The sequence below is a fragment of the Miniopterus schreibersii genome, assembly GCF_964146895.1.
Source record: "Miniopterus schreibersii genome assembly, chromosome: 22".
In the NCBI taxonomy this organism is placed as follows: Eukaryota; Metazoa; Chordata; class Mammalia; order Chiroptera; family Miniopteridae; genus Miniopterus; species Miniopterus schreibersii.
This window is the reverse complement of record NC_138124.1, coordinates 5,777,864-5,801,949: the sequence shown is the minus strand read 5'-3', so window position 1 is coordinate 5,801,949 and position 24,086 is coordinate 5,777,864. Positions and strand designations below refer to the sequence as shown.

At 48.4% G+C, this 24,086-nt stretch overlaps 2 protein-coding genes across 2 annotated transcripts in view; one reads left to right on the top strand and one right to left on the bottom strand.

Moving 5' to 3' along the window:
• Window positions 1–715: 715 nt before the first annotated feature.
• On the bottom strand, window positions 716–5,492 carry ISL2 (ISL LIM homeobox 2; the record flags this gene model as incomplete). Its single annotated transcript, XM_081124447.1, has 6 exons — window positions 716–1,304; window positions 1,672–1,839; window positions 2,313–2,596; window positions 4,090–4,349; window positions 4,436–4,625; window positions 5,435–5,492. The coding sequence occupies 6 exons, from the start codon at window positions 5,490–5,492 to the stop codon at window positions 1,188–1,190; spliced, it is 1,077 nt and encodes a 358-aa protein (XP_080980573.1). The 3' UTR covers window positions 716–1,187.
• Window positions 5,493–16,691: 11,199 nt separating this feature from the next.
• ETFA (electron transfer flavoprotein subunit alpha) overlaps window positions 16,692–24,086 on the top strand; it is a 35,227-nt gene continuing 27,832 nt past the window's right edge. Inside the window, exons 1-4 of the mRNA XM_081124464.1 lie at window positions 16,692–16,883; window positions 20,332–20,478; window positions 22,696–22,777; window positions 22,881–22,963. Of these exons, the coding sequence (XP_080980590.1) occupies window positions 16,845–16,883; window positions 20,332–20,478; window positions 22,696–22,777; window positions 22,881–22,963 (351 nt within the window). The 5' untranslated portion in view covers window positions 16,692–16,844. The remainder of the gene's footprint in view (window positions 16,884–20,331; window positions 20,479–22,695; window positions 22,778–22,880; window positions 22,964–24,086) is intronic.

Below are 24,086 nucleotides of genomic sequence, written 5' to 3'. Positions count from 1 at the left end.
AGACTGGTTCTGGTGGACTCGCGGCCGGCGGGGCCCTGTGGCTCCCGCGCTGTATCGCTTGCAGGTGATGCCGGCGCCGATAAGGGGCCGCCGCGCGCCTGTCCTCCGTCTAGACTGGAATTAATAACCGGCGAGACCCCCGGGCAGCGCCCAGCCCGCGGGGCCCCCACACCGACGGGAGGGCCCAGGGCACCGGCCAGCAAGGGGCCACGGGAACTGCAGTCGCCCTCGCGAGCCTGACCTCGGGCCGAGAGTCGCCACCTCCCCACCCAAACGGGGTCGCTCGCACCGCAGCGCGCGCTCCCGCGACCGTCGCCCGGGAAGCGAGCGGCAGCTGCCGGGGGCGCGCGCCACCTCCGAGCCCACCTCGCGCTCCCGCTCGACGGGGCCCCCGGGAGCGCACGGACGCGGCCCCGCCCCCCGCGCCGCGTCCAATCCCCGCCGGGCCGGGCCACGAGCGGTGTCCAATCCCCGCCGGGCCGGGCCGCGAGCGGTGTCCAATCCCCGCCGGGCCCGCCCCCCTCCGCGCGGCGCCCAATCCCCGCCGGGCCCGGCCTCGCTGGGACACGCGGGGCAGCGGCGCACGAGGCGCGGGCGCGAGGACCGCGCTGGGCCCTGACCCCCGCGGCGCCGGCAGCACACGGGAGCAGCAGCGTCGCATCCGGTTATTATTTTTTTATTAAGATGAAAATATTCGTCCCACTATGAACTGGCTGTTCTTACAATAAATAACAATAACTTACGTTCTGTTCGGCAAAGGCTCACACGCTCTGTCTTCCGTCGACTGATAATTTAAAACATTTTCAAGGTAAGTCTCCTTTCTACATTTTCCGGCAATCATGCGCTTTGGGGCACTGAGGTCTGTTCCTCTCGGTTGTCCCGTCCTCTCCCCGCTGGAGCCTGGGAACCGCGGGAGCGCGGCCTCAGCGAGAGGAGAGGGCAGGGCTAACGCTAGTAAATCCCGACTTCTGGTTCTGAGAAAATACAAGTCCTCGGAGCAGGGCTCTCCCGCCTGGTGAAAGCAGGTGCGCCCCGGCGCTCTGGGCCGTCCCGACGCTTCCCTCTGTCCTCTCTCTTTAAATAACAATAATAACAATTACAAAGGCGAGAGCTTTCAGCAGGCAAGGCCTGAGCAAGGGCGAGTCTCATGCAGGGAGCATGCGCGGTCCGCGGGCGGCAGGGTCCCCTCACGTCTCCACCGGGCTCGGCACCATGCTGTTGGGTGTGTCGGGGAGCTGCGAGGACAGGGAGGTCACGTCGCTGCCAGAGGAGTTGCCCAGGGAGCCAGATTCAGAAAAGGAGACCTGGAGGTACCAGGTAGGAGCGGTGGTGAGGACGCGTCCGGGCCCTTGGGGACGTGCCTCCAACTGGGAGCCAGCCCTTCGGAGACATCGGCCGGGCCCCCAAGTGCACGCGCAGGGGTATTAGGGCGGGGACTCGGGCTGGTTAATCCCTGGACCTCTCCTGCGAGAGCGCATTAATACAGGGGAACCTGGCTTAGAGCGAATTATGGGCAGGGGTGTGGTTGCAGTCCCCCCCTCCCTGAACACCAACCACCCGTTGGCCTAGGGCTGCCCCCGCCGGTCACCCGTGGGAAGGCCCCCCTCCCCTGGCTAAATCCCTAAATCCCAGCCGTTCCCCTGAGGTCGCGCGGGCAGCCCAGGGCCTCACCAGCTGCTGGAAGGCGGGCTGGTCCAGGTCACTCTGCAGCGCGAACTCGCTGAGCGTTTTCCACGGCGGCTGGTACGTCTGCACCTCGACCGCGCTGCCCTGCACGGCGCTCTCGTGGCGGATGGGGCTGCCCGCCACCAGGGGCGTCCCGGTCAGTCCCTGCAGGCTCTTCGGGACAAGGGGTGGGGCGCGCTCGACTTAGGTCTCAAATTTCCGGCCACCTTTGAGACTGGGGCCCCGGGCACTGGCTAACAATTTGCTGCCTGAAGCTGTTTGCGACCTTACCCGGGGAGCCCTCCTCCGCCAGCAAGGATACCCCAGGGCCCGCAAACCCGCCACCATGGGCTGGCCGCAGCGCCGGGAACCACAGGGCAAGGGAGCGCTGAGCCTGAGTCCCGGTCCTCGCCAGGTACGCGAGCTCCAGCGATCCCAACTCAGGTCTGCCTTTGGGGAAGGGGACCCGAGCTCAGATACAGTAATTAAGGGGCCCTGAACCCCATGGAGAGCCTTCCTCTGAAGGCACAAGCACAGGCCATCCGGAGAGTCCCGTCCCCCCATCTCCTTAGAGCCTGCCCAGAAAAGCGCGCAGGTGCGGGGCGGGCGCGCGGGCCCCACCCGCCGCTGGGGCCGCGGCCTCTCACCGTCTTGTCGTTGTGCTGCTGCTGCTGCAGCTGCTTCATGAGGATGGATTTCTTCTTGTCCTTGCAACGCTTGTTCTGGAACCAGACTCGGATCACCCGCGGGCTGAGGCCGGTCATCTCCACCAGCTGCTCCTTCATGAGCGCGTCGGGCCGCGGGTTGGCGGCGTAGCAGGTCCGCAGGGTGTGCAGTTGCTTCTCGTTGAGCACCGTGCGCACGCGGGTCGTCTTCTCCGCCTGCTTGTGCACGTGCGGGCGCATCGCGGGCTGCCGGCCGGACCCCGACTCTGCGGACGGGGTACGCGTGAGAAAGACGTCCGCCCGCCCCGCGCCCGCCCCCCCGAGCCCTCCGCCTGACTCCGTTTCTCTTCTATGCGTTGATTTCGTTATATCATTCGTCTCCCTTTCTTTCTGTTCGCCCCACCCGGAGGACAGCACACGTCCCTTCCCGTGCCTTCCCGAGTCCCTGACACCCCGCACCCCCCTGCGGAGCGCAGAGACCTCCCAGGAGCACGCGAGTGCTCGCCGCCAGCCGAGCCTGCCGCACTTACTGGACCCCGGTTGCTCGCAGGGGCCCGTTTAACCGAAAACAGGAGGGGGGGGGCGTCGCCCTCCGGGAAAAAATCGGTGTTTCAGAGGCAGAAGAAGGAGTTGTCCCCAGGCTCTGGAGGGGGAGGAAAAGGGGGCCCCTGAGGACCCCCAGCGCCGCGCCGCGCTGCTCGAATTTGGGGGTTTATCTCCCGCACCGGGGACCCTCGAGAGGCCTACCCCCTAGTTCAAGGGCCACTCGGACCAGGCCGTGCAGACCCTGCTTGGACACGACTCCTCCCTCAAGGCTCCAGGGTTCCAGGCCCAGCGGCCGCCGGCGGTGCCCTCGCCAGGCCTTGGGTTCACTCCACCCGGGTAAATAGGCCCCGATTCCCCCGGCCCCTCGACAAACAAAAGGGAGATCCGAGCGGCGGGGCACCGGCACAGGCTTCACCCCGCTTCACACTCTCGCCCGCACCCGGTCTGAGCACCCACGAATTCCTACTCACTGATTCACTGTATTACCCCCTTCCCGCCAGGGAGTTTTGGATAAATATTTACAAACAGCCCATCCAGCCCGATTTCCTCGTCGTATAGGGGAGGAAACGGAGGGCCAGAGAGGGGAGGCGCTTTGCCAGACCACACAGCACCCGCAGGCACACCCGGGCCAGGGGCTGGTGCTTGGGGTCTGTGGCTGCCCGCCCGGCACGCGTCTCACCCCCACCCGGACACGCGGCACCCCCTGCGGGAGTGTTTCCTGGGATCCCCGAGTCCACCGTGTCCCACTCCCTCCCCACCGATGAGCCTGTGGCCAAGTTGTTCATCACACTGGGGCCTCAAAACACAAAACACAGACACCGCTCTGCTCTTCGTTGGGCGGTTGGTCTCCAAAGCCTAGTTTTCAGAGCCACCTGGCCTCCTGCGCCCAGGCCCCGGCTCATCCTTACATCCCCAGGGAGCCGCTCCTGGAGACTCCCGGTTGTCATTCCCGCTCCTGTTCCTGGTATCGTTCCCCATGTGTCCTGATCACGGAGGGCACACGGTTCTCCACAGAATTCCTCCACCGCGCACATGCACACTCACACGCACCATCCTGGCTCACTGGAACACACCGATGCCCCCTCCACCCACCCTCAACACCCAGCCGTGTTCCCGCTCGCAGTTCTGTAGTCCCACAGAAACACTCCAGGGACCACTTTCCGTCCCAGCGTCAGCAGCCCTGCGCAGGGACCCACGCGTGGATGCAGCTCACCTGGCAGATGCAGGGCACGCGCGGGGAGCGGGCCGGGGCTCCGCGGGCTGCCGGGCCCCGCTCGCTCGAGCAGGAGGCCGTGGTCGGCGCGGCACAGCAGCTCGTGCTCCCGCAGGGAGAACTCGTCGCCGGGCAGCAGCTGGCGGCTGCACACGGAGCAGCGGAAGCACTCAATGTGGTACACGCTGTCGCGCGCCCGCATCACCAGGTCGCTGCTGCTGAAGCCCACCTGGCACTTGGCGCACTTGATGCCGAACAGCCTGCGGGCACGGACAGGCGGTCAGTGCGGGGTGGGGCGGCGGCGGCGGCGCTCGCTCGGGGGCGGGTCGCTGTCCCCGAGCCTCACCTGACGTAGTCCCGCTTGCAGTAGGTTTTCCCGTCTCTCACGAAGCACGTGCACGTCTCGTCCAGGTACTGGCTGCACTCGGCGCACTTGAGGCAGGCGGCGTGCCACTCGAGGTCGGGGGACACCCGCAGGATGAACTGATCGTGGATCTGACTCCCGCAGCCCACGCACGTGGCCGTGCCTGGCTTCTCTGCGGGGAAGGGCACAAGTCAGGCGCGGTTGCAGACCCGCCTCGGCCACCCCGGCCCGCCCGGCCCGCTTGCTCTCGGGCAAGAATTACTCCGACCAGGAAAGGGAAGCGGACTTTTCGAAAGGTCCAGACAATTGGAAACGAAAAAAACAAACAAAAAAAACAAAATCAGCATTGGTAAAGGCGCTTTGCCTCCCTCCTAATGCCCCTCCCCCCAAATTTAACAACATTCACTTGGACACCTTCGTCTTGTCTGTTTGCGTTGTAACTAAAAGCCAACGTGGTGAGTGAGAGGAAACTAAGTGGACGTCTCAGCTCTGCGGCCCCGGCGCTCCACGCCAAGCGGGACGCCGGCCGACCTCCCTCCCGCGGCCGTGCCCGCCCGCCCCGACCGCACAGGGGCTTCTGCGCAGCCTTCTCGCATCCTCGCTGACATTTCTTGGTTTAGATGCCCCCGCTCAAGCTGGAGACATAGTGTTTATTTGCAGGTGCCGAAAGGCCAGCGCGCAAACCAGAGCCTCACACCCCTAAATCACACCTAATAATTGCCTTAGCGCACAACAGAAGCAGGTTTCACAGCCTGAGGCCAGCCTCCGCAGGCTTGAGAAAGAGAGCTTAATTATGAATTAAAACAGCAGGATTCCAACGGATAAGTCGTCCTGCAGGAGAAAGGCATTCGTTTGGCTTTTCGTCGCCCAGTGTCCTGTCAAATAGAAGCCACTTGTAGCATCCGGTCAGCATTCTCCTGCAGTAGAAATATCGCGCATTAAGCACAAACACACCCACACCCACACCCAGAGAGGACTTACTCTTGGAAGGATCCCCCATAGCACCCAGGAAAGGATAATGGAAAATAATATCCACCATGCAGACAGAGGCGTGCTCCAAGTGTGCGCCGGGCGGAGGAAGAGGGTCGCGCTCCCCGCCGGCTCTTTGCGAACTAACTCGGGCCCCGCGGACTTGCAGGACCGACCGCACCGGCCCGCACGCAGCATGACGTCAGCACGCAGTCGCCCGGCCGGGCGGGGGCGGGACCTGCGGCGTCACCAGCCTCCCCAGAACCGGGGTGCGGGGGAGGTGATGGGGACCCTTGGCCGGTGGGCGGGCGCGCTGGGTGGAAGGCGGGGGTGACGTGGGATTGGCTGCAAGGAAAGGGGGGACCCTGATTGGCCGGAGTGAACAATAGAGTGCAGCCCCCTCCCCGAAATCTGCGAGGAGCCTCCCGGGGCTGGGGCCGGGTGTCCAGCTAGACCTCGAGTCACCGCGCAGCTGCCCGGCGGCCCCCACTGCTCTGCGCTGCTTCCCGGACTTTCGGGGCGGCCTCCCAGGCGCGCCCGAGCGCGGAGATGGATACCCAGGGAATGGAGGGTATTTAAATGCTCCTTTTAACTGCTCTCTTGCATAAATAAAAATAAAAAATCCACTCCCTTGGAACCAGAGCTGGGGAAGGGGTGGTCTGTTTGGACAGGACCAGGACCCTCCAGTGGCCCACCTTTCTCCTCCCGTGCGCCTTTGTTCTCAGGGTCCAGGCTTAGAGAGAGAGAGAGCCAGAGGTTAGGGACCGAGCACCGGCTTTGGATACACTGTGCTCAGACTACCCACCCGCCGCCTGGGGAAAACTTCTCCAAGTCGGAGCACTGGGTGGGGAGCGCCGGAGCGCAGAATCCGCAGAATCCGAAGAGACGCTCCCGAATCCTGATTCGAGCCTTGACTTGCGTATTTTTGGCCGAGGGGGTTGTATTTTGACACCGAGCCTACCCATCCTTCCGCACCCGCCTCAATAGCACTGCTCCTTCTACAAACAAGCTGGAGTCGAATGTGTTTCCCCACTTCCAGAATAAACGATTTTTATAAACTCTTATATTTCATTTCACAAACCAACTTAAAAATAAATAATCAAGAAACAGTTGTGGTGCGCTGGGTTAATTTACTGACTGTGCTGCGGATGGTCCGTCCTTAGAAAACCCGAGACTTCGTTGCAGGGTCCAGACATTTATTTCTTTCAAAGAAATTGCTGTGGGTTTTGTCTGAAAGGGTTCGAAGGCAGGCCCGTGAGTTATCAAGACTGGCCCGTGGTGGCTGTCGTTTTCCCATTAAAAGGGGGTGCGAAGACTTGGTGCGCTCTTGGATGGGGCTCGGTGAGCGCCTGGCAGTTCAACTGTCTCCATCGGATCCCAGACTGGGTCCAGGTCTCTGCAGGCCCCTCTGCCCTTCTGCTAAAAACCCAAGGCTGATTGGCCTCAAGCTCTGGGCTGCGCGCCCGGAATGGCTGCAGCCAAAGGCGCAGGGAGAGGCTTTGCGGAGAGCCGGTGCCAGGCCTCGGGGCGCACAAAAGCTCTGCTCTGTGGTGAACCGCCGCACTGCCGCGAGCGCCCAGCGGTCCGCGCTGTGCCCCGCGCGCTTCACGCCGGCGGGACTTGTGACCACCGCCGCCGCCGCCGCCGCCGCCTTGGGGACGCCTCGTCTTCTCACTGGTCCAGTTCTTCCGCACAGCGTCCCCGCGCTGTGCCAACAGGCCATTCCTTGCGTCTTTGGCCACCAGTGCTCATCTTGAATGTGTTGCAGCAGGTTTGGGGTGGGGAGAATGCTGCTTTTGAATGGATTTGTCTATGTAAAAAAATTTTAAAAATGGGGTTGAGCCAGAGGTGGGCACCTGCGCGGGTGTCTGCGCCAGGCCATTGTGACCTCGGGCATCTTATCTTACTTTTCTGTCCCTCAGTCTCCTCATCTGTAGAATGGGGGATTCTCCTGTTGTGAGAATCAAACTATTCTCTGGACAAGGCTTAGAACAGTCCCCGGCACACAGTGAGTGCGTAATCCGTGTTAACTGTGATAACTATCCTTCTGGCTGCATCTTCATGTTGGGAGCCTCTGTGTGTGTCCCACCTGTGTGTGGGGCCCCGGCAGCTCCTGCAGGCCCACACGTGCACAGGCACACAAAGGCACACCTTACGGCTCTTACCCACCCAGCAGACCTTCACCTACAGGGAGATGCTTTGTCTCCTATTTTTCGCAGAATCATGTATGCGGGGAGGAATGCTGGGCCTAACCTAGGTCCTCAGCATCAGCACCATGATGTCTAATTTACTGGACTCTGATGGGGCCACCTTCACACAAATGGCTGTGCTCACCCTCAACAATTCTAGGAAAGAGTTACTATTGTTAAAATTATCCCTATTTCACAGATGAGGAAACTGAGGCTTGGAGAGGTTAAGTAGTTTGTCATAGGTTACATAGGAGCCAGGATTTTTTTTAAAAAGCCATTTTTTTAAAGAATAGTTTTATTGAATTTTAGAGAGAAAGGAAGGGAGAGGGAGAGAGAGAAACACTGATGGGAGAGTAGAACATGGATGATCAGCTGCCTCTCACACACTCCCCCCCCCCAGCGGGGAGAGGGAGGATCTGATGGGCAACCATTCCTTGGGAGGGACCACACCCCACCAGCTAAGCCTAAGCTACCTGCCAGGACTAGTGCAGCCAGGCTTTGAACCAGGCTCTCTGCCTCCAGAGTCTGCTTATGGAGTCCTTATACCATCTTGCCTCTGGAACAATCACAGAGGGGATGCCACAGGCACAACACCCATCCCACACAAAGGAAGCTGCTGCGAGGACATGGAGGTCCAGTGACTTGTTCTCCAGCATGTAAGTGACAGAGGTGAAGCTAGAAGCCAGGTCTCCAGGCCCAGACCAGGGCTCTTTCTGCTGGAGTCCCTGAGGATGGAAGGCCCAGGTCTCTTCTCCGGCCCATGGCTCCGTCCATCTTCCACCTCACGCCCATAGGCCTCCACTTTTCTCCAAAGGCAGTTAGAGATGCTGTACTGAAATGTCATAAAGGGCCTGGGCATTCACATCATTACCTGCCAGAGGCTTCTGAGAGCTGGATTAGGGGTGGGTCGCACCATGTTTCAGAGAAAGCAGCTGGGGCCTGGGAAGGGGAAGAAACTTGGGAAGTCAGAGTCAGCCTCCAGGCCTCCTGATATCCAAGCCTCTGCTCTCTCCATGGTGCTCTTGCCTGCCCCCCACCCAACTCCCTTTGAGCAAACAGGTCCCAGTGCGCTGCTGGGCCCCCTCTCCCTCCTTTCCGGGCCCCGACATGCACTGAGCACTTGCTTCAGGCAGGGCCCTGGGCTAAACCATCGCAGACGGTCTCATTTAAAGCATAGGCTGGACGCCCACAACGCCAGCCCTGCCCCTGAGCACCCCATAAATGACAAATCAATCACCTTCACAAGTTCATACAACTACTAAGAGGTGGGACTGAGACTCGCAACCCACTAGTCCATGAGACTAGTTATGAACTTGTGCTACTTGAGTCCATCCAGAAGGGAATGGCCTTGCTCACTCATTTGTTTGTCGCTTTGTTTATAGTGGGCATGTGTCAAAGTCACCCTGTGTTACAAAACCCACTCTCTATAGCACTCTTGTCCTTGGGGATCAATAGGGTCATTACACAAGGGTGACAAAATGAACCCCCTCTTTTTTAACTTATGGGAGCTTTTGTTTCTTTTTAAATCCCACAGTGGAGGGAGCTGCCAGGATAACCCACCAGGCCTGGATCTGGGGAGGGGAGGGGCCGTAGGAAGGAGCTGCGCCTGGTGGCTTCTGGGAAACTTTCATTTTTCCTGTCTTTCCAGAAGGCGGAACCCGCCTGGCTGGCCAGGCCTGGGAGTGGTTCTGAGTAGTCTGGCAGCTCCTCCATCTGCACAGATGTGTGGATGTGTTGTGGGTTTAGTTTTTGCAGGCTTTGGGGCCAGTTACATCCCGTTACTAATCGTAGATGGAAAATGTTTTATCGTATATCTTCAAACGTGAAGGTGCCGCTCCATAAAGTTATTGTCATAATCTTTTAAAGGTAATGAAGGATATTTTTTATTCTTTCCAACACACATTCATAAGAAGCTAAATAGGTGGTGGTGGGGGGTTTCCTTCATAAAAATGAGGACCAACAAGCTCATGTCCTATTTTGTCTATTTGTCACCTCGAAACAAAGTGGAATTATCAATGACTCCAAATGCTTGGCTTTAGTGAAAGCCCATCAGGCAACATTTTTCAAAAGAACCTACAAAGGGTCCTCTTTCACTGGGAAACATCTTCTAGCGTCTACAGCTACCAGCAGATTCCAAAAATAGATAATAAATGAGATAATAGAATCTTGGTTGTCAGCCCTTGTCCAGCGGGATGATCCAATGTCTAATCATGCACAGATTGTGATCGGCGTGATTTTGGAGGAGCCCTTAACCCAATTCAGGAGGGAATCCAGTCGGGGTTTCATCTGTTCTGAATGTGTAATTGGTTTGGAGGCAGCAGAAAAGCAGCTTGTACCAGATTTTGCCGCATCACCATGATGAGGTCTATTTTGATCAGTTTGAGTTATGGACAATATAAATTATTTATAGCCACTTTAGACAGGCCTTACACTTGTAAAGACCTTCAGAACAAAATAATAGCACTCCTCTTGCTGTTGTAGGAATCTCACTTAGCTGAATTCTGGTGCCCACAGCTGTAAGAAGCAGGGGAGAGAAAGAGATTAAAGGCTGGTAGACTCATCAAGTACTGACTGAGCATTACCAGGGGCAGGAGAGTGAGCCCCGCTGGTGGGGGAGGCCGCCTGATGCTTATAGGCCGGTCCCCATGAGGGTTTCACTCTACTTGGGAAGATGGGCCCAGACTCAGGAGAGTTCAGGAACCACAGAAGAGAGCATGTGGTGAGGCTCAGACAGTCATGTGCAGAGGAGAATCCCCCACGAACCAGAGTTCCACTTAACCAAACAGCCTATGCAAAATAGCTCCATTTTTGTTAAAACCTTAAGTGATAAACTCGAACAAATGGAAGAAAAGGCCATCGCTCAGGCTAAGTTTATTTTCTCTGAGAATTGGGACTACAACAGTTTTCTATTTTCGTCCTTGCAAGTTTTTTTAATTTACCAATTGTTGTGACTCTATCCTATGACTTTAGAGGGAAAGCACCCAAACTGATATTATTTTTAAAGAAAGGCAAAGCGAGCCCTGACTAACCAGAGAAGACCTGGAGAGTGAAGTGGTCTTGTATGAGAGCGGTTGTAAGACTTGGAGTTTAGGAGCCAAAAGAAAAACAGCAAGGACACCACTGCTCCATGATGCCAAGTGAGACATGGGGGGAAAAAAACACCAACACCCCCCTGCAAAACCCCTACCATCTGTTATAATCATTTCATATAAGAGGAAACATATTAACACCAAAAAAGAAAAACCCAGTTTCAGAATAAAGAGTCCTTTCCATTAAGCTTAGTGAGAAACTCATTACATCACCCTTGGTTTTCTCATTTGGCTGCAAAATGCTAAAAACTTCATCTTGGGCTGAAGATTGGGAGCCACTGGGGTAGAGTTTTGAAAATGAGAATGCACCAAGCAGCAGGCACCTGGCAGAAAAGCAGGGAGGCAGGAATGAGCCCCAAATGTGGGGGCCATGGAGGGGCCAGAGCGTCTGCTTGGCCCCAGTGCTCTCATCATAGTTTCATGGTATGTGTGGTTAAGTGTGGAGATGCCTGGGGGCCGGGTGATGATTTAGTTCTTAGGGACTCCCTCTGGGACATCACCTGAAGTCCCTTTTCTACTCAGTGGGTAAGGCAGACATCACCCCTTCCCTTTCTCATGGAGGAGCAGACTCTAGGACAGTGTCTTTCATGAAATCTGTGAGACCAGAGATCCTCTCAGCCAAGAGCTCCCAAATCACAGTCTTTGGTGCCCTGAAAAGGTTAGTCAAGGGCATTAGAGGGAAGGACAACCATCCAGTGGGACCTCAGTCCATGTCCCTCCAGCACCTGCATCAATGAAAGTACTAGTGTCCATTTCTGTCTGTGGGTATTTGCGAAGACAGGCATGTTTTATTAAGCTCAGAATAAGTCTGCAATATTTATGCATAAATCTCAAGCTTCACTTCAGCATTACGAAGGCTAGCGAGATGCAAGGTTAATTTGGTAATGTAGGCAAGTTCCTTTGCCATTAATCCCATGAATCATACATGTCTCCTCTAAGAGCCTGAAATATGAATATTTTAACACAAGTAAAGTATCCGGGGAGTAAAATGTCACTAATTGGGACAAACCAGGAGAAGGTCAGAGTGCATTGTAAAAAATGTCAAACTCAAGGTCACCTTATATATTGTACATACATTATATTAAACATCAACAAATCGACAGTGGATGAGTCATCAGCAAATAGAGGTCCCACCTTAGTGGCTTTCACAAAGAGATAAGGAGCCCAGGACTGCAAAGACTTATTTATTTTTGTTTTGCTTTTTAAAGGTTTGTTTGTGTGTTTTTTAATATATCTTTATTGATTTCAGAGAGAGGAAAGGAGAGGGAGAGAGAGAGATAGAAACATCAATGATGAGAGAGTCATTGATCGAGCCCGCAACCCGGGCATGTGCCCTGACCGGGAATCGAACCCCGATCGCCTGGATCCTAGGTCGACGCTCAACCGCTGAGCCGCGCCCGGCCGGGCAGCAAAGCCTTATTTGTTAGTGTGCCCGTAGATGCAGCCAAGGTCTGAAAGAATGCTTTTGGAAAGGAATTACCTTTGCATGAATGCAGATACCATCAATTTGCTTAGTTTTCTTACAGACAGTTACTTTAGCTAGATCCTTAAGGTAAAGTCTCAGCCTCTAAACTAAAAATTGCAAAGAAGGCTCCAACTTGTAACTGTCATGTTTTGGGAGGGTTCCCCTAATTTCCCAAGTGGGAATTCCTTGGATTGTGTCTGTTTCTCTGATTAGCAGGGTCTTCTTTTATGAAGTTTTAAAAAAATTATCAATTGTTTCTTTCTCATGGGGAGAAAACATATATATATATATGTATATGTATATGTATATGTATATGTATATGTATATGTATATGTATATGTATATGTATATGTATATTTTTAACAGTGAGATTTTAAATTTTTTTAAATTTTATTTTTTAGTTACAGAGTACATTCAATATTATTGTGTATTAGTTTAAGGAGTATAGCATAATGATTAGACAATCATATACTTTACAAAGCGTCCCCCTGCCCCAATATTTCTTGGTACCAGACACAGTTATTATAATATTATTGACTATATTCTCTATGCTGTACTTTACATCCCAAGACTATCTTGTAACTACCAATTAGTACTTCTTAATCCCTTCCTCTTTTTCACTCCCAACCCCTCTCCCCTCTGGCAACCATCCGTCTGTTCTCTGTATCTATGATTCTGTTTCAATTTTGTTGTTTATTAATTTTGTTCTTTAGATTCCACATATAAGTGAAATCATATGGTATTTGTCTTTCTCTGACTGGCTTATTTCACTTAGCATAACAATTTCTAGGTCCATCCATGCTGTCACAAACAGTAAGACTTCATTCTTTTTTATGGCCTAGTAATATTCCATTATATGAATGTTCCACCACTTTTTTATCTATTTGTCTATTGATGGGAACTTGGGTTGCTTCTATATCTTGGTTACTGTAAATAACGTTGCAGTTAACACCGAGGTTCATATAGTCTTTCAAATTAGTGTTTTGGCTTTCTTTGGATATCTATCCAGAAGTGGAATTGCTGGATCAAAAGGCAGTTTCATTTTCAATTTTCTGAGGACCCTCCATACTGTTTTCCATAGTGGCCGCACCAGTCTGCATTACCAGCAGCAGTGCACGAGGGTTCCCTTTTCTCCACTCCCTCACCAACACTTGTTTGTTGGTTTATTGATGAAGCCATTCTGACAGGCATGAGGTGATATCTCATGTGGTCTAAATTTGCATTTCTCTGATGATTAGTGATATTGAGCATCTTTTCATATGTCTATTGTCCATCTGTATGTCCTCTTTGGAGAAGTGTCTATTTAGGTCCTTTGCCCATTTTTAATTTGGATTTTTGTTGTTTGGTGTTGAGTTGTATGAGTTCTTTATAAACTTTGGATATTAACCCCTTATTGTATGTATCATTGCAAGTCTCTTCTTCCATCCAGTAGGTTGTCTTTTTGTTTGGTTGGTGGTTTCTTTGCTGTGCAAAACCTTTTTAGTTTGATGTCGCCCCATTTCTTTTGTTTGTTTGTTTCCCTTGCCTGAGGAGATATGTCAGAAATAATATTGCTGCCCGGCCGGGCGTGGCTCAGCGGTTGAGCGTCGACCTAGGATCCAGGCGATCAGGGTTCGATTCCTGGTCAGGGCACACGCCTGGGTTGCTGGCTCGTCAATGATTTTCTCATCATTGATGTTTCTATCTCTCTCCCTCTCCTTTCCTCTCTCTGAAATCAATAAAGATATATTTTTTAAAAAAAGAAATAATATTGCTAATCTCTGCCTAAGGATATATATATCCTCACCCAAGGATATTTTTTCCATTGCTTTTCAGAGAGAGTGGAAGTGGGAAAGAGAGAGAGAATGAGGGAGAGATGAGAGAGACATATTGAGTGGTTGCCTCCCTCCCGACCAGGGCTGGGGATCGAGACTGCAACCAAGGTATGTGCCCTTGGCTGGCACCGAACCCAGGACTCTTCAGTCCACGGGCCAACACTCTAACCCCTGAGCAAACCAGCTAGGGCAGAAAACATATTTTTTGAGTACCTACTATGGGCGTCTGGAATGGAAGCCCTTGAGAGCAAGGACTGTGTCTATTTTTTACACTTCCTGGGTCTAGAAGAGGGCCTGCACATAATAAGTGTACAATAAACGGCTGTGCAATTAGTGGTGTCCAGGTGTCGCTATTGGGTGCTTTATATCTAGGTGGCAGCCAGCCTCCAAGATGGCTTTGAATTTTTCCTGCTTTCTGTTATTTTCACTCTTGTGTAGTCCTCTCCCATATTGTATCAGTGATGGTTAGTGTAACCAGTAGAATATAGTAGTCATGATGGTATGTTACCACTGAGTTTAGGATATAAAAGGCTGCAGCTTATATCTCTCTTTGTTGGTCTCGCTCATCACAGCCTTTGAGGGAAGCCGTATGGTTAGGTCCCTGTGGTGAGGAACTGTAGTCTCCTGCCAATAGCCACATGGGTGAGCTTGGAAACTAATCTTCAGTCCCACTTAAGACTCCAGGGACTGCAGCTCTGGGCAGTAGTTTGCAACTTGTGAGAGACTCTGAGCCAGAACCACCCAGCTAAGCCACACCATGATTCCTAACTCTGAGAAACTGTGTAAGATAATAAATGTTTCAAGCTGCTAAATTTGGGGGTAATTTGTTATACGGCAATAGATAACTAATACAACATATAATCTCTCACATTTGTCACCAAATCCCTATAAGGAAGGCATTAGCAGTACTCTGACCAATGAAGACACAGAGGATCAGTGAAATTAAGGAATTTCTCTAAGACATCTCAGCTAAAAATAGAAAGAAAAAACTTGAAACAAACCCAGGCCAGACACCTGTTATCTCAGAATAAAAACATCACATTTCTCCTGCTCGACTAATCTTACCCTTAAAGTTTGTCACTCTGTTATCATTGGGGATTTCAACATCTGGTAATAATAAGAGCAGAGATTATTAAAAATATACCAAGGGAAGCTGTTTGCATAACCCATAAATGTTCGAGGTTTTACGGTCATGATTTTCAAACAGAAAAATGACAACACTTGGGAAGGAACAGATAAGTTGAAAGGAGAATCTGAAAGTGGCATTATTAAAATCATCTGTAGGTATTTTTTAGCACGAAGAAAGAAATCCTATTGGCAGACATTGCTAAGAAGGTTGGTCCTTTTGCATGTGCTCTACTTAGAAAGGCAGAACGTTGTTGCAAAATAATTTCTTCCTGAGAACACTGATGAGCCTTGAAAATATGAAGCAAGTTTTATATTGTTGCAAAGTAATTTCTTCCTGATAACACAGATGAGCCTTGAAAATATGAAGCAGGTTTTAAGAATATAGGCCCATTTCTACATGGCTCATGTTGAAGTGGAGAGGGAGACTGCCCAGAAACAGTTCCCTGGGGTCCAATCTCCATCAGTTTCTAAGTGGAAAAGTGGGTTTGCTGTGCAAACGCAGCTTCAAGACAAATCCCTGGGCCTCCCTTCTAACCAGACTACTGCCCCCAAAACAGTTACCCAGCTCTGGAAAGTGGTGGATTTGAGCCATATCTCTAGGTAAGAAGGTTGTTAAGCACGTTAAACCAGGGTGGGAAGCAGTTCTTATTCCTGGAGTCCTGAAACAGGGGTGGATAGAGGTTGGTGGGCGAGATATATTACAAGACCTTTGTAATTATTAACAGTTAAATTACTGGCTTTTTTCAAATGATGTGGGGTTTGTGTGTGTGTGTGTGTTTTAAAAAAGAAAATAAATGGGAGGACTTATGTTGTGGAAAGGTGGGTTTGAGGTGTTTAGGGACATCCTGAGGAGCTGCTGGGGGGGCAGGTGATTTTGTGGAGAAAAGGTCAGGAGAGACTTGGCCTGGCAGGCAGGAGTCAGTGGAACTGCCCAGGGACGGCGGGATGGAGACAGAAGAGGGCTAGGGTGGGGCCCAAGTTACGCCCCCATTCAAGACCTCTCCCAGTCTGCTCTCCCAGCAGCACCTGCAGCCCTGCCTCCAGCCATTCTGCTCTCTTCACCCGCAGCACAGAGTCTTCTCCCTTTTCCTTGCACCTTCCCATCAGGATCCTTCCCTGTTTGCACCCACAAGGTTCCTCACCCTGAACCCAGCTCAAATGATCACCCATTCGGTGAATTCCTCCTCTCATGGTAGGAATATGTCTGCTTGTATATTTTCTCCAGAGTCTGGTGAGGGGAACATCTTTTTTTTTTTTTTTTTTAATTGAATTTATTGGGGTCACGTTGGTTAGAAAATTAGATAGGTTTCAAGTGTACGATGCTATAGTACATCATCTGCATTTTGTATTGTGTGTTCGCCACGCAAAGGGCAACGTCTTATGCGCTCTTTTCTCACATTGCCCGCCCCTGGAAGATGCGTCTAGCACCCTACAGGTGTAGGGCTGGTGACTCCCGGGGGCCCGGAGCCAGGGGAGTGACGTCATCAGCACCGTGGAGAACCGCCTCCAGTTGGCCCCACTTCGAAGCCCCGCCCCCAATTTTTCGCCGTCCCTATTGGCTGCGCGACCGCCCAATGGTCGGGCAGAAATCGCGAGCTCACGCTCTTCGCCAGCGGCGTCGGCGCGAGTTCGCGCGTATCGCGAGTGTTGCAGTGAGTGGCCGAAGCGGTGGAACCCGGCGGGCAGGACAGCTGCTTGTGAGGCTGAGGTGGCCTGAAGCGTCCGGGAGCTGAGACCATGTTCCGAGCGGTGGCAACTAGGCGGCTCCAGCGGGCGGTGAGACCCTGGCGGGGAGAGGAGGGGAGGGCAGGGGACGGGTAGAGTGGGCCGGGCCCGGTGACGGTCTCTCGAGCTACCGACCCTGAGACGGTGTCGGCGAAGGTCACCAGCTCCCGCAGACCTGACTGGCCCTAGCGCAGGCTGGCTCGGCGCGGCCTGGCCTCGGGCCCACGGCTCTGGGCTGCCCTTGGCTGCTTTCGGCGGCCTGCGCGGGGCCCCGGTTCGTTTTTAATGCTTTTATTAGTGAGTTTACCACATTTCTGTCTTCCTTCTTGAGCAAGACTGAGAGAAAATATGTTTTCGTCCTAATGCTGTGGGACCAATAGCATTGGAAATTGGCCAGTTACAGGTAAAGGAACAATTCATATTGTGGTTACAGCAGATTTTCTGATTTGCAAGTAGGTTAAATGAGAAACGAGATCGCTAAACTTGGGTCAGAAACTTTCCTGATGTATTTTACTTTCTCTCCATCCACCATAGGATTTTTCTCACCCAGAGACAGAGCTGACAATCTTTCTAGATATGTGTAGGCCCTTTTCTTGTGTACTCCTTGTTCCATCAAAAAATGTTCTCGAACCTCCCTTCTACCCCCACAATGTTCAAACCCACTTTCTTCAGGTCGTGTTCATTCTTTTCCCCCAGCAAATTTTTTCCTCAAAGGATTTAGACAAGTTCAAGTCGTGGGTTTGGGAAAATTTCAGGTATCAGAGCCAGACTCACAAAACAAAAGCAAAACCTATCTATGCAGCAATTGGACTGTAGTTTTGTCGACAGGTTAGGAATCTGGCATAACTGAAATTAAATAATTGTGGTGGGGAGAATTTAGGGCTCATTTTGTAGAGCTAACATTATTGGAGATGGTTAACTTTTGGGGGATAGTTGTCTTTCTCAGCCTGACTTTTATGTGCTTTTTAAGTTTTTATTTTTCGATTACAGTTTACATTCAATATTATTTTTTATTAGTTTCAGGACTATTTAGTCATTTGCAGTTAGTTAACATTCTTGCGGGGATAGTTATCTGAATTATTGTTTTATTTATTTGCATTTGAAATTCATTTGTTGACTAATAAGATACCAGAGAAACATGTTATGTGGAGAGCGAAGCATCACTTTTGAAGGTCTTTCGAGTGTCCCTGTTACTGTGTCTCATTGCCAGAAGCTATGAAACTAGTATGAAGGAACATGACATTTTTCAGAGTCCATGGTTTAGCGTTGATGAATGAGATTGAACTCTGTAATTGGCATGCAAATTTTAATTTCTTTTGAAAGAAGAGAGACACTTTTGATGTGGTTTTAAAAAAGATTTATTGCATAAGGTGAATTCCATAAAATTATGCTTCCTGCCATTGTGTCTGCTAAGGATCTTGTCTGTTTTTAAAGTGAAGTAAATTAGACTGTGTTTTTAATATCAATGCCATATGACATTTCTACTCGTGATTAAAAGTTACTATATTTTATTATTAAAGAGGTTAAGGTAAGTTATTTAAGTACAGAAATGTAATATATTTTATTACAAAATGTATGTTAAAATAGGGAAAGGTGACTTTAATTATATATTTATCTTTTTCAGTAGAACTTGAAGAGACTTTATCTTTTTTTCCTGCTTTTAAATTTTTGAGTGAAGAAGCAAAAAGACCCTCACACCCACCCCCTCTTTACCTCACTTTTTAAAAATGGTGGGGGATGTGGGTTAAAATTATTCTTACTACTTAAGCTTTTGATTGTGTTTGTAATGGTAAAGTAGGAAGTTAAGATTCCAGCTTTTTTTAAAATCTTCTAACACCTGTAGGAGTTTACTACATACAGTTAATTAAAGTCTCAGCAAGAACTCCTTGGTTGCTCCTAAAAGAATGAAAAGCTAAAGCAATGTCAAAAACTGTAGAGGTTCATAAGAGAAGGACCAAAGAGTGTTCACTAGACTTAGCTCTAACATGATTGTTGGTGACTTTGGAGAGGTTGGGTTCAGTGTCATAGTGGAAGTGAAAATCAGTTTGCTGTGAGTAAAGGAAAAAAAGAGAGGTGAGGCAGTAGAGTTGGTGCATATTGACATTATTTTCAAGAAGTTTGTCTCTGAAAGAGTGGAGAGAGGACAGTAATCCCTTTAAACCCAGCCCTCAGGAAGTGTACTACAGGCAGACCTCAGAAATATTGTCAGTTCAGTTACAGAGTTCAGCAATAAAGCCAGTTATCTTTTTGCTTGTGGAGGGTCTTGCCTTTAATATGTAAACATACATAACATCTGTGAAGAGCAAAAAGTGAGGTATGCCTGTATCTCAGAAAGGCCAATCACCTTAAATAAGGGTGTGTGGCTGGTATGTGAAAGAATGAACACTTTTTATGTTTTACTTTTTGGAACTCAGTCTAGTCGGTACTCTAGATAAGTTCTTTAAAAGCATGACAGGGTAGCTGTTTTAGTGATTTAACAAGTCTATGCACTGTTCTTGGTTAGGTACACATAAGTGCTTAGAAAGCTTCCACTGTGATAGTGCAGGAACTTCTGTGTTGGATATCAGGAAGGGAAAGCAGGTCCTTTATGGTGGCTTCAGTTTTCATTGTGAAGCAGGAAGTGAGGCTCTTTTCTCAGAGTAGGGAGCAGACTGTTTTGGCAGTTTGAGAAATATCAGAAGAGGATATTTGAAAGAGTGGCTGTGAAAAGTGAGAGTGCCAACAAATGTATCATAGTAACATTGCCAGGTAGTTTTGAAGGCCCAGATAAGGTTGAGAACCAAGAATTTATAGAGACACAGTCTACATTAATTAATCTTTATTTAAGTAGTGTTTTGAAGAGATTGGGATTCCTTTCTGGGTAGTTACCTTATTAAGTATTTCAATAGTTATCTTTAAATATTTAAGATTTTGGCTCCTTTTCTCCATAAAAAAGAGAACCCTGAATGGTACGTAAGATAAAATAACGAAGTGACTTTTGCTTAAAAACCTTTTCAGTAATGGACCTGTACTTTTTGAATCTTTAGTGGTATTCTATACCACTCTTCTACTTAAAGTAGGATTTTAGGGTTATTGAACTTTTGAGCTGGAAAAGAGGCCTTTGATGTCTGTTTTTCCTTTTTGACCAGTGAATGTAATTGGTGGTAGTTTGTTTTCTACTTTGATACTAACATGTTCTGCTTAAGGATTTTAAATTTATATATAATGAGTTTCTCATTGAACATAGATTAATGGGAAAATTGTTTTGAAATAATTTTTAAAATTTCCTAACAGCGGAACACTAATTTGCATTTTTTGTTCTTATTAGGTATGAATATTGGTAATAGAGTGATAGACACAATAGCCTAGTTTTGCTGTTGAGCAAGTGTTTTATAAACATGTTTATAGAACTGAGTATTGTGTACAGTTTTCTTTAAAGCACACATGCTTAGCAATCAGTAAAAAAACCCAACAACTATGTGTTCTATGAGATTCTTTTCCATTTTCTTCCTCTTTTTAGGCCTTATTGCTGCGATTTCAGAGTACCCTGGTAATAGCTGAGCATGCAAACGATACCGTAGCACCCATTACATTAAATACTATCACTGCAGCCAAACGTCTTGGAGGTGAAGTGTCCTGCTTAATAGCTGGAACCAAATGTGACAAGGTGAGAAATTTTTAAGGTCAATCATAGCAAATATAATCTCCATCAAGAGACAGGGAAAGATGGCAACAGAGAATTATGGTGAGGACTGTAACCCAAACTGGGCTCTAATCCTCATTAAATGGCCAATGTCACAACCATTACTGTGTGTGGGGGAAAACTAAGTTTGCTCACTAAGCATTTTATCTTTTGAAATGAGGTAGAATACTTGATTTAGCTCCACTGGCACCATCATGTGCCATCAGGTACCAAGTAGAATGATAATATTTGAGTCCCCTCAGAGGTTAATAGCCGATTCCTTTTTTGTATTGATGAATATACTTGCTAATTGCTTTTAATTCCTGAAAGTGGTAAATCTGGACAAAGTATCATGGGTGTTACTTTTTAATTGGTGTAAGAACTCAAATGCAAGTAGTACTATACTTTCCAAGTGATAGTTTGTATGAAAAGATGTTCCTCGTTTTTGCTGTTGTTGGAATAAGACAGTGACAGCTTTGTAAGTTTACCCCCTGGTTTGCAGGGTCTGTTGCACTGGACTACAGTGCAGGTGAAATCATGCTTCAATTAAGCTTATGCACCTTGAACCTCCAGTTCCCTCCCACACCACACACGGGTTGCTGAGTATGTGATTGGGGGCTTGGACCATAGAGGAAGAAATTTGGAGACAGCATGTTTCCTTTTCTTTTTATGGAAATTTATTATGAAATGGCATTGAAATGCCATTTTATTGAAATGGCATTGATGCAGACCATGTGATATAATGAGGCTCAGAATGCCAGTGTCGCTTCTAATTTCTTACATAACATTGATACCTTACAAGAATGTGTTCTCACAGGTTTTGGGTTAAATTATGTGGATTTCTTTTCCTAAAGTGTGCTAACTACTGAATCTTATGTACTTGACACTAACCACAGTGTATGATGATAGGGCTGTGCTTTCATTTGGTTGCCTGGCTTTCAGATATACAAGTTCTGGGTTTGATTGTTTATTTGCTGTGATTTTAAATAATTATTCTAATATTATTTTTAAAATATTTGAAATGCTATTTTATTTACACTAGTTTGAGAAAAATCAAAGCAAAAATAATCTGTTCAGTTATAATTTTAGTGTCCTGTCGCGTTCTATTCTTAAAGAAAAGCAATCAGTGCGTGTATAAGGAGACTGTTAGTAGCCCAGGCAGATTTTAATTGTGCACTGTTTTATGCAGCAAACGCAGCAGGTGATTTTTCTGTGTAGTGCAAGAAGCTTTCACTGGTAATAAAAAGATAGTTTTGCTAGTAGCCTGCCAGTGAGTACTTGATTCAGCAGAGATACTTTGCACTGCATCCTTTCCTCAGTGAATATTGTTGCAACCTTACCATCCTTTGAGGGGGGCAGGAGACACAGCCTTTTTTGCCTACTCATCAGTGAATCAGCATGGAGGTAAACAAGAAGACAGAAGACTGTAATATTATGGCAATGTTTCTGCTAAAGCAGAAGGCAGCCATGCTGTAATTAAGGAGAGTGAAAAGGGGGAATTCTAATTGCCTTTGTATACAGGAAATCTGAGGGGTCAAAAGGCTCTCCCAGAACCCCATTCTGATCTACACAGGAAAAATGAGGAATTAAAATCTATAAATTCATTATAGATAAATATATATAGGTGGGCAGGAAGGAACTCAGTAGTTGACAATGAATGGACTGATACAAGATTTCGGTCTTGCCCAGATACACTAATTTTAATATCAGTAGAAATTATTATTGCTAAATAAAGTGCCTTGACCTGTAAACCAGTATGGCTGGATTCTGTTCTTTACCCCTAGGAAACCCTAAGTCTGAAATGTATTGACTGTGTTATTGTTGTGAGAAACAAAGAGAACCTAATCATTGCCTCATTTTCACTATTTCTAAAATAATGAACTTGCAGTTGCATGGAATAAAATAAAGAGCACAGTGTACAATTTAATTTGACTAGAGAGCTTTATTGATTTTGGTTTATCAATTAGTATGTTTCCTTTTTAATGCAGAAATTTTTATTTAAGGTCAATTTGTAGTAAGATCAATTGACATAGGTTTTCTATGTTAAAGAATATAGATTTTTTTTATTTCTAAGTAGCCCTTTTTCTGATAAGAACAGTTCTTACAGTTGCCCTTTAAGATTGTATGCTCTGTTGATACTTGTAGTGGTGGCTCTATTTGCATCTTTCTGTTACATGGATAACTAAAAACTCTTAATCATAGGTGGCACAAGATCTCTGCAAAGTAGAAGGTGTGGCAAAAGTTCTGGTGGCTCAGCATGATGCATACAAAGGTCTTCTCCCAGGTAAGTTTTTCCAGTGGAAAAAAATGTAATGTCTAAATGATTCTTGAATATATGAATATGAAAATATTATGAAATATATTTATCAGATGTTTTTGATTCTCAGAGGAACTGACACCATTGGTTTTGGCAACTCAGAAGCAGTTCAGTTACACACACATCTGTGCAGGAGCGTCTGCCTTTGGAAAGGTGAGGAGATGGAGAGTGTGGGCTCTGACATTACTACTCAGAAGGGTTAGATTTCATTGTGATGAAATTGTACAACAGACTTTCGATAGCTAATCTTGGTTTTCTGAATTAATGAGGTTGTTATGCTAAAATATATTTCAAGATTTTGTTATAATTTCTGTTAAAACACGATCTCCAGCCTGGCCTGTATGGCTCAGTGATTGTCGATATGTGAACCAGGAGGTCATGGTTCAATTCCCTGTCAGGGCACTCTCTCATCATTGCTCCCTCTCCCTTCCTCTCTCTGAAATCAATAAAAATAAATATTAAAAAGTAAATAAAAATACAATCTCCAGGTCTTTAATTTTTCTTTTAAGATTTTGTCATAATTTATTGGAATGCCACTTCCAGATTTTCAAGTTTTGTCATGGAGGCTACTTAAAAAAATTATTTTTCTTTAAGAACTTCTTGAACTGTCTCTGTGTCTATGAATGTCATTTGTATTTGTTACCCATCTTAAGAGATGGTTTATTTGGGTGACTGATGGATGGAGATATATATATACACACATATATCCATACATATATACATACATATATAATATATATATATATTTAATCATCGCTCGAGGAAGGTGTGGATTTTTCCACTGGTTTTCAGAGAGTGGAAGGGGAGAGAGAGAGAAATAGAAACATTGATGTGAGGGAGAGACATCGATTGGTTTCCCACTTCGACCAGGGCTGGGGATTGAGCCTGCAACCCAGGTATGTGCCCTTGGCCGGAATTGAACCTGGAATCCTTAGTCTGCAGGTTGATGCTCTAACCACTGAGCCAAACCAGCTAGGGCTGATGGATGTATATTTAAAAAGGCCAAATTCTATCAACTTGGGGGATTTGGGAAGGGTCGTGTGGTGATTGAAGACATCCTTAGGGTAAAAAAACTGTAATCTGGTTATGTGCATTGTGATATGTCTGAAGAAAGAATGTGCTATCAGATTGGTAGTGGTCTATACAGAGATTTTAAAAAAAAATAAAATAAGTTGCTCAGCCAGTGTGGCTCAGTGGTTGAGTGTCAACCTATGAACCAAGAGGTCACTGGTTCGATTCCTGGTCAGGGTACATGCCTGGGTTATGGCCTTTGATC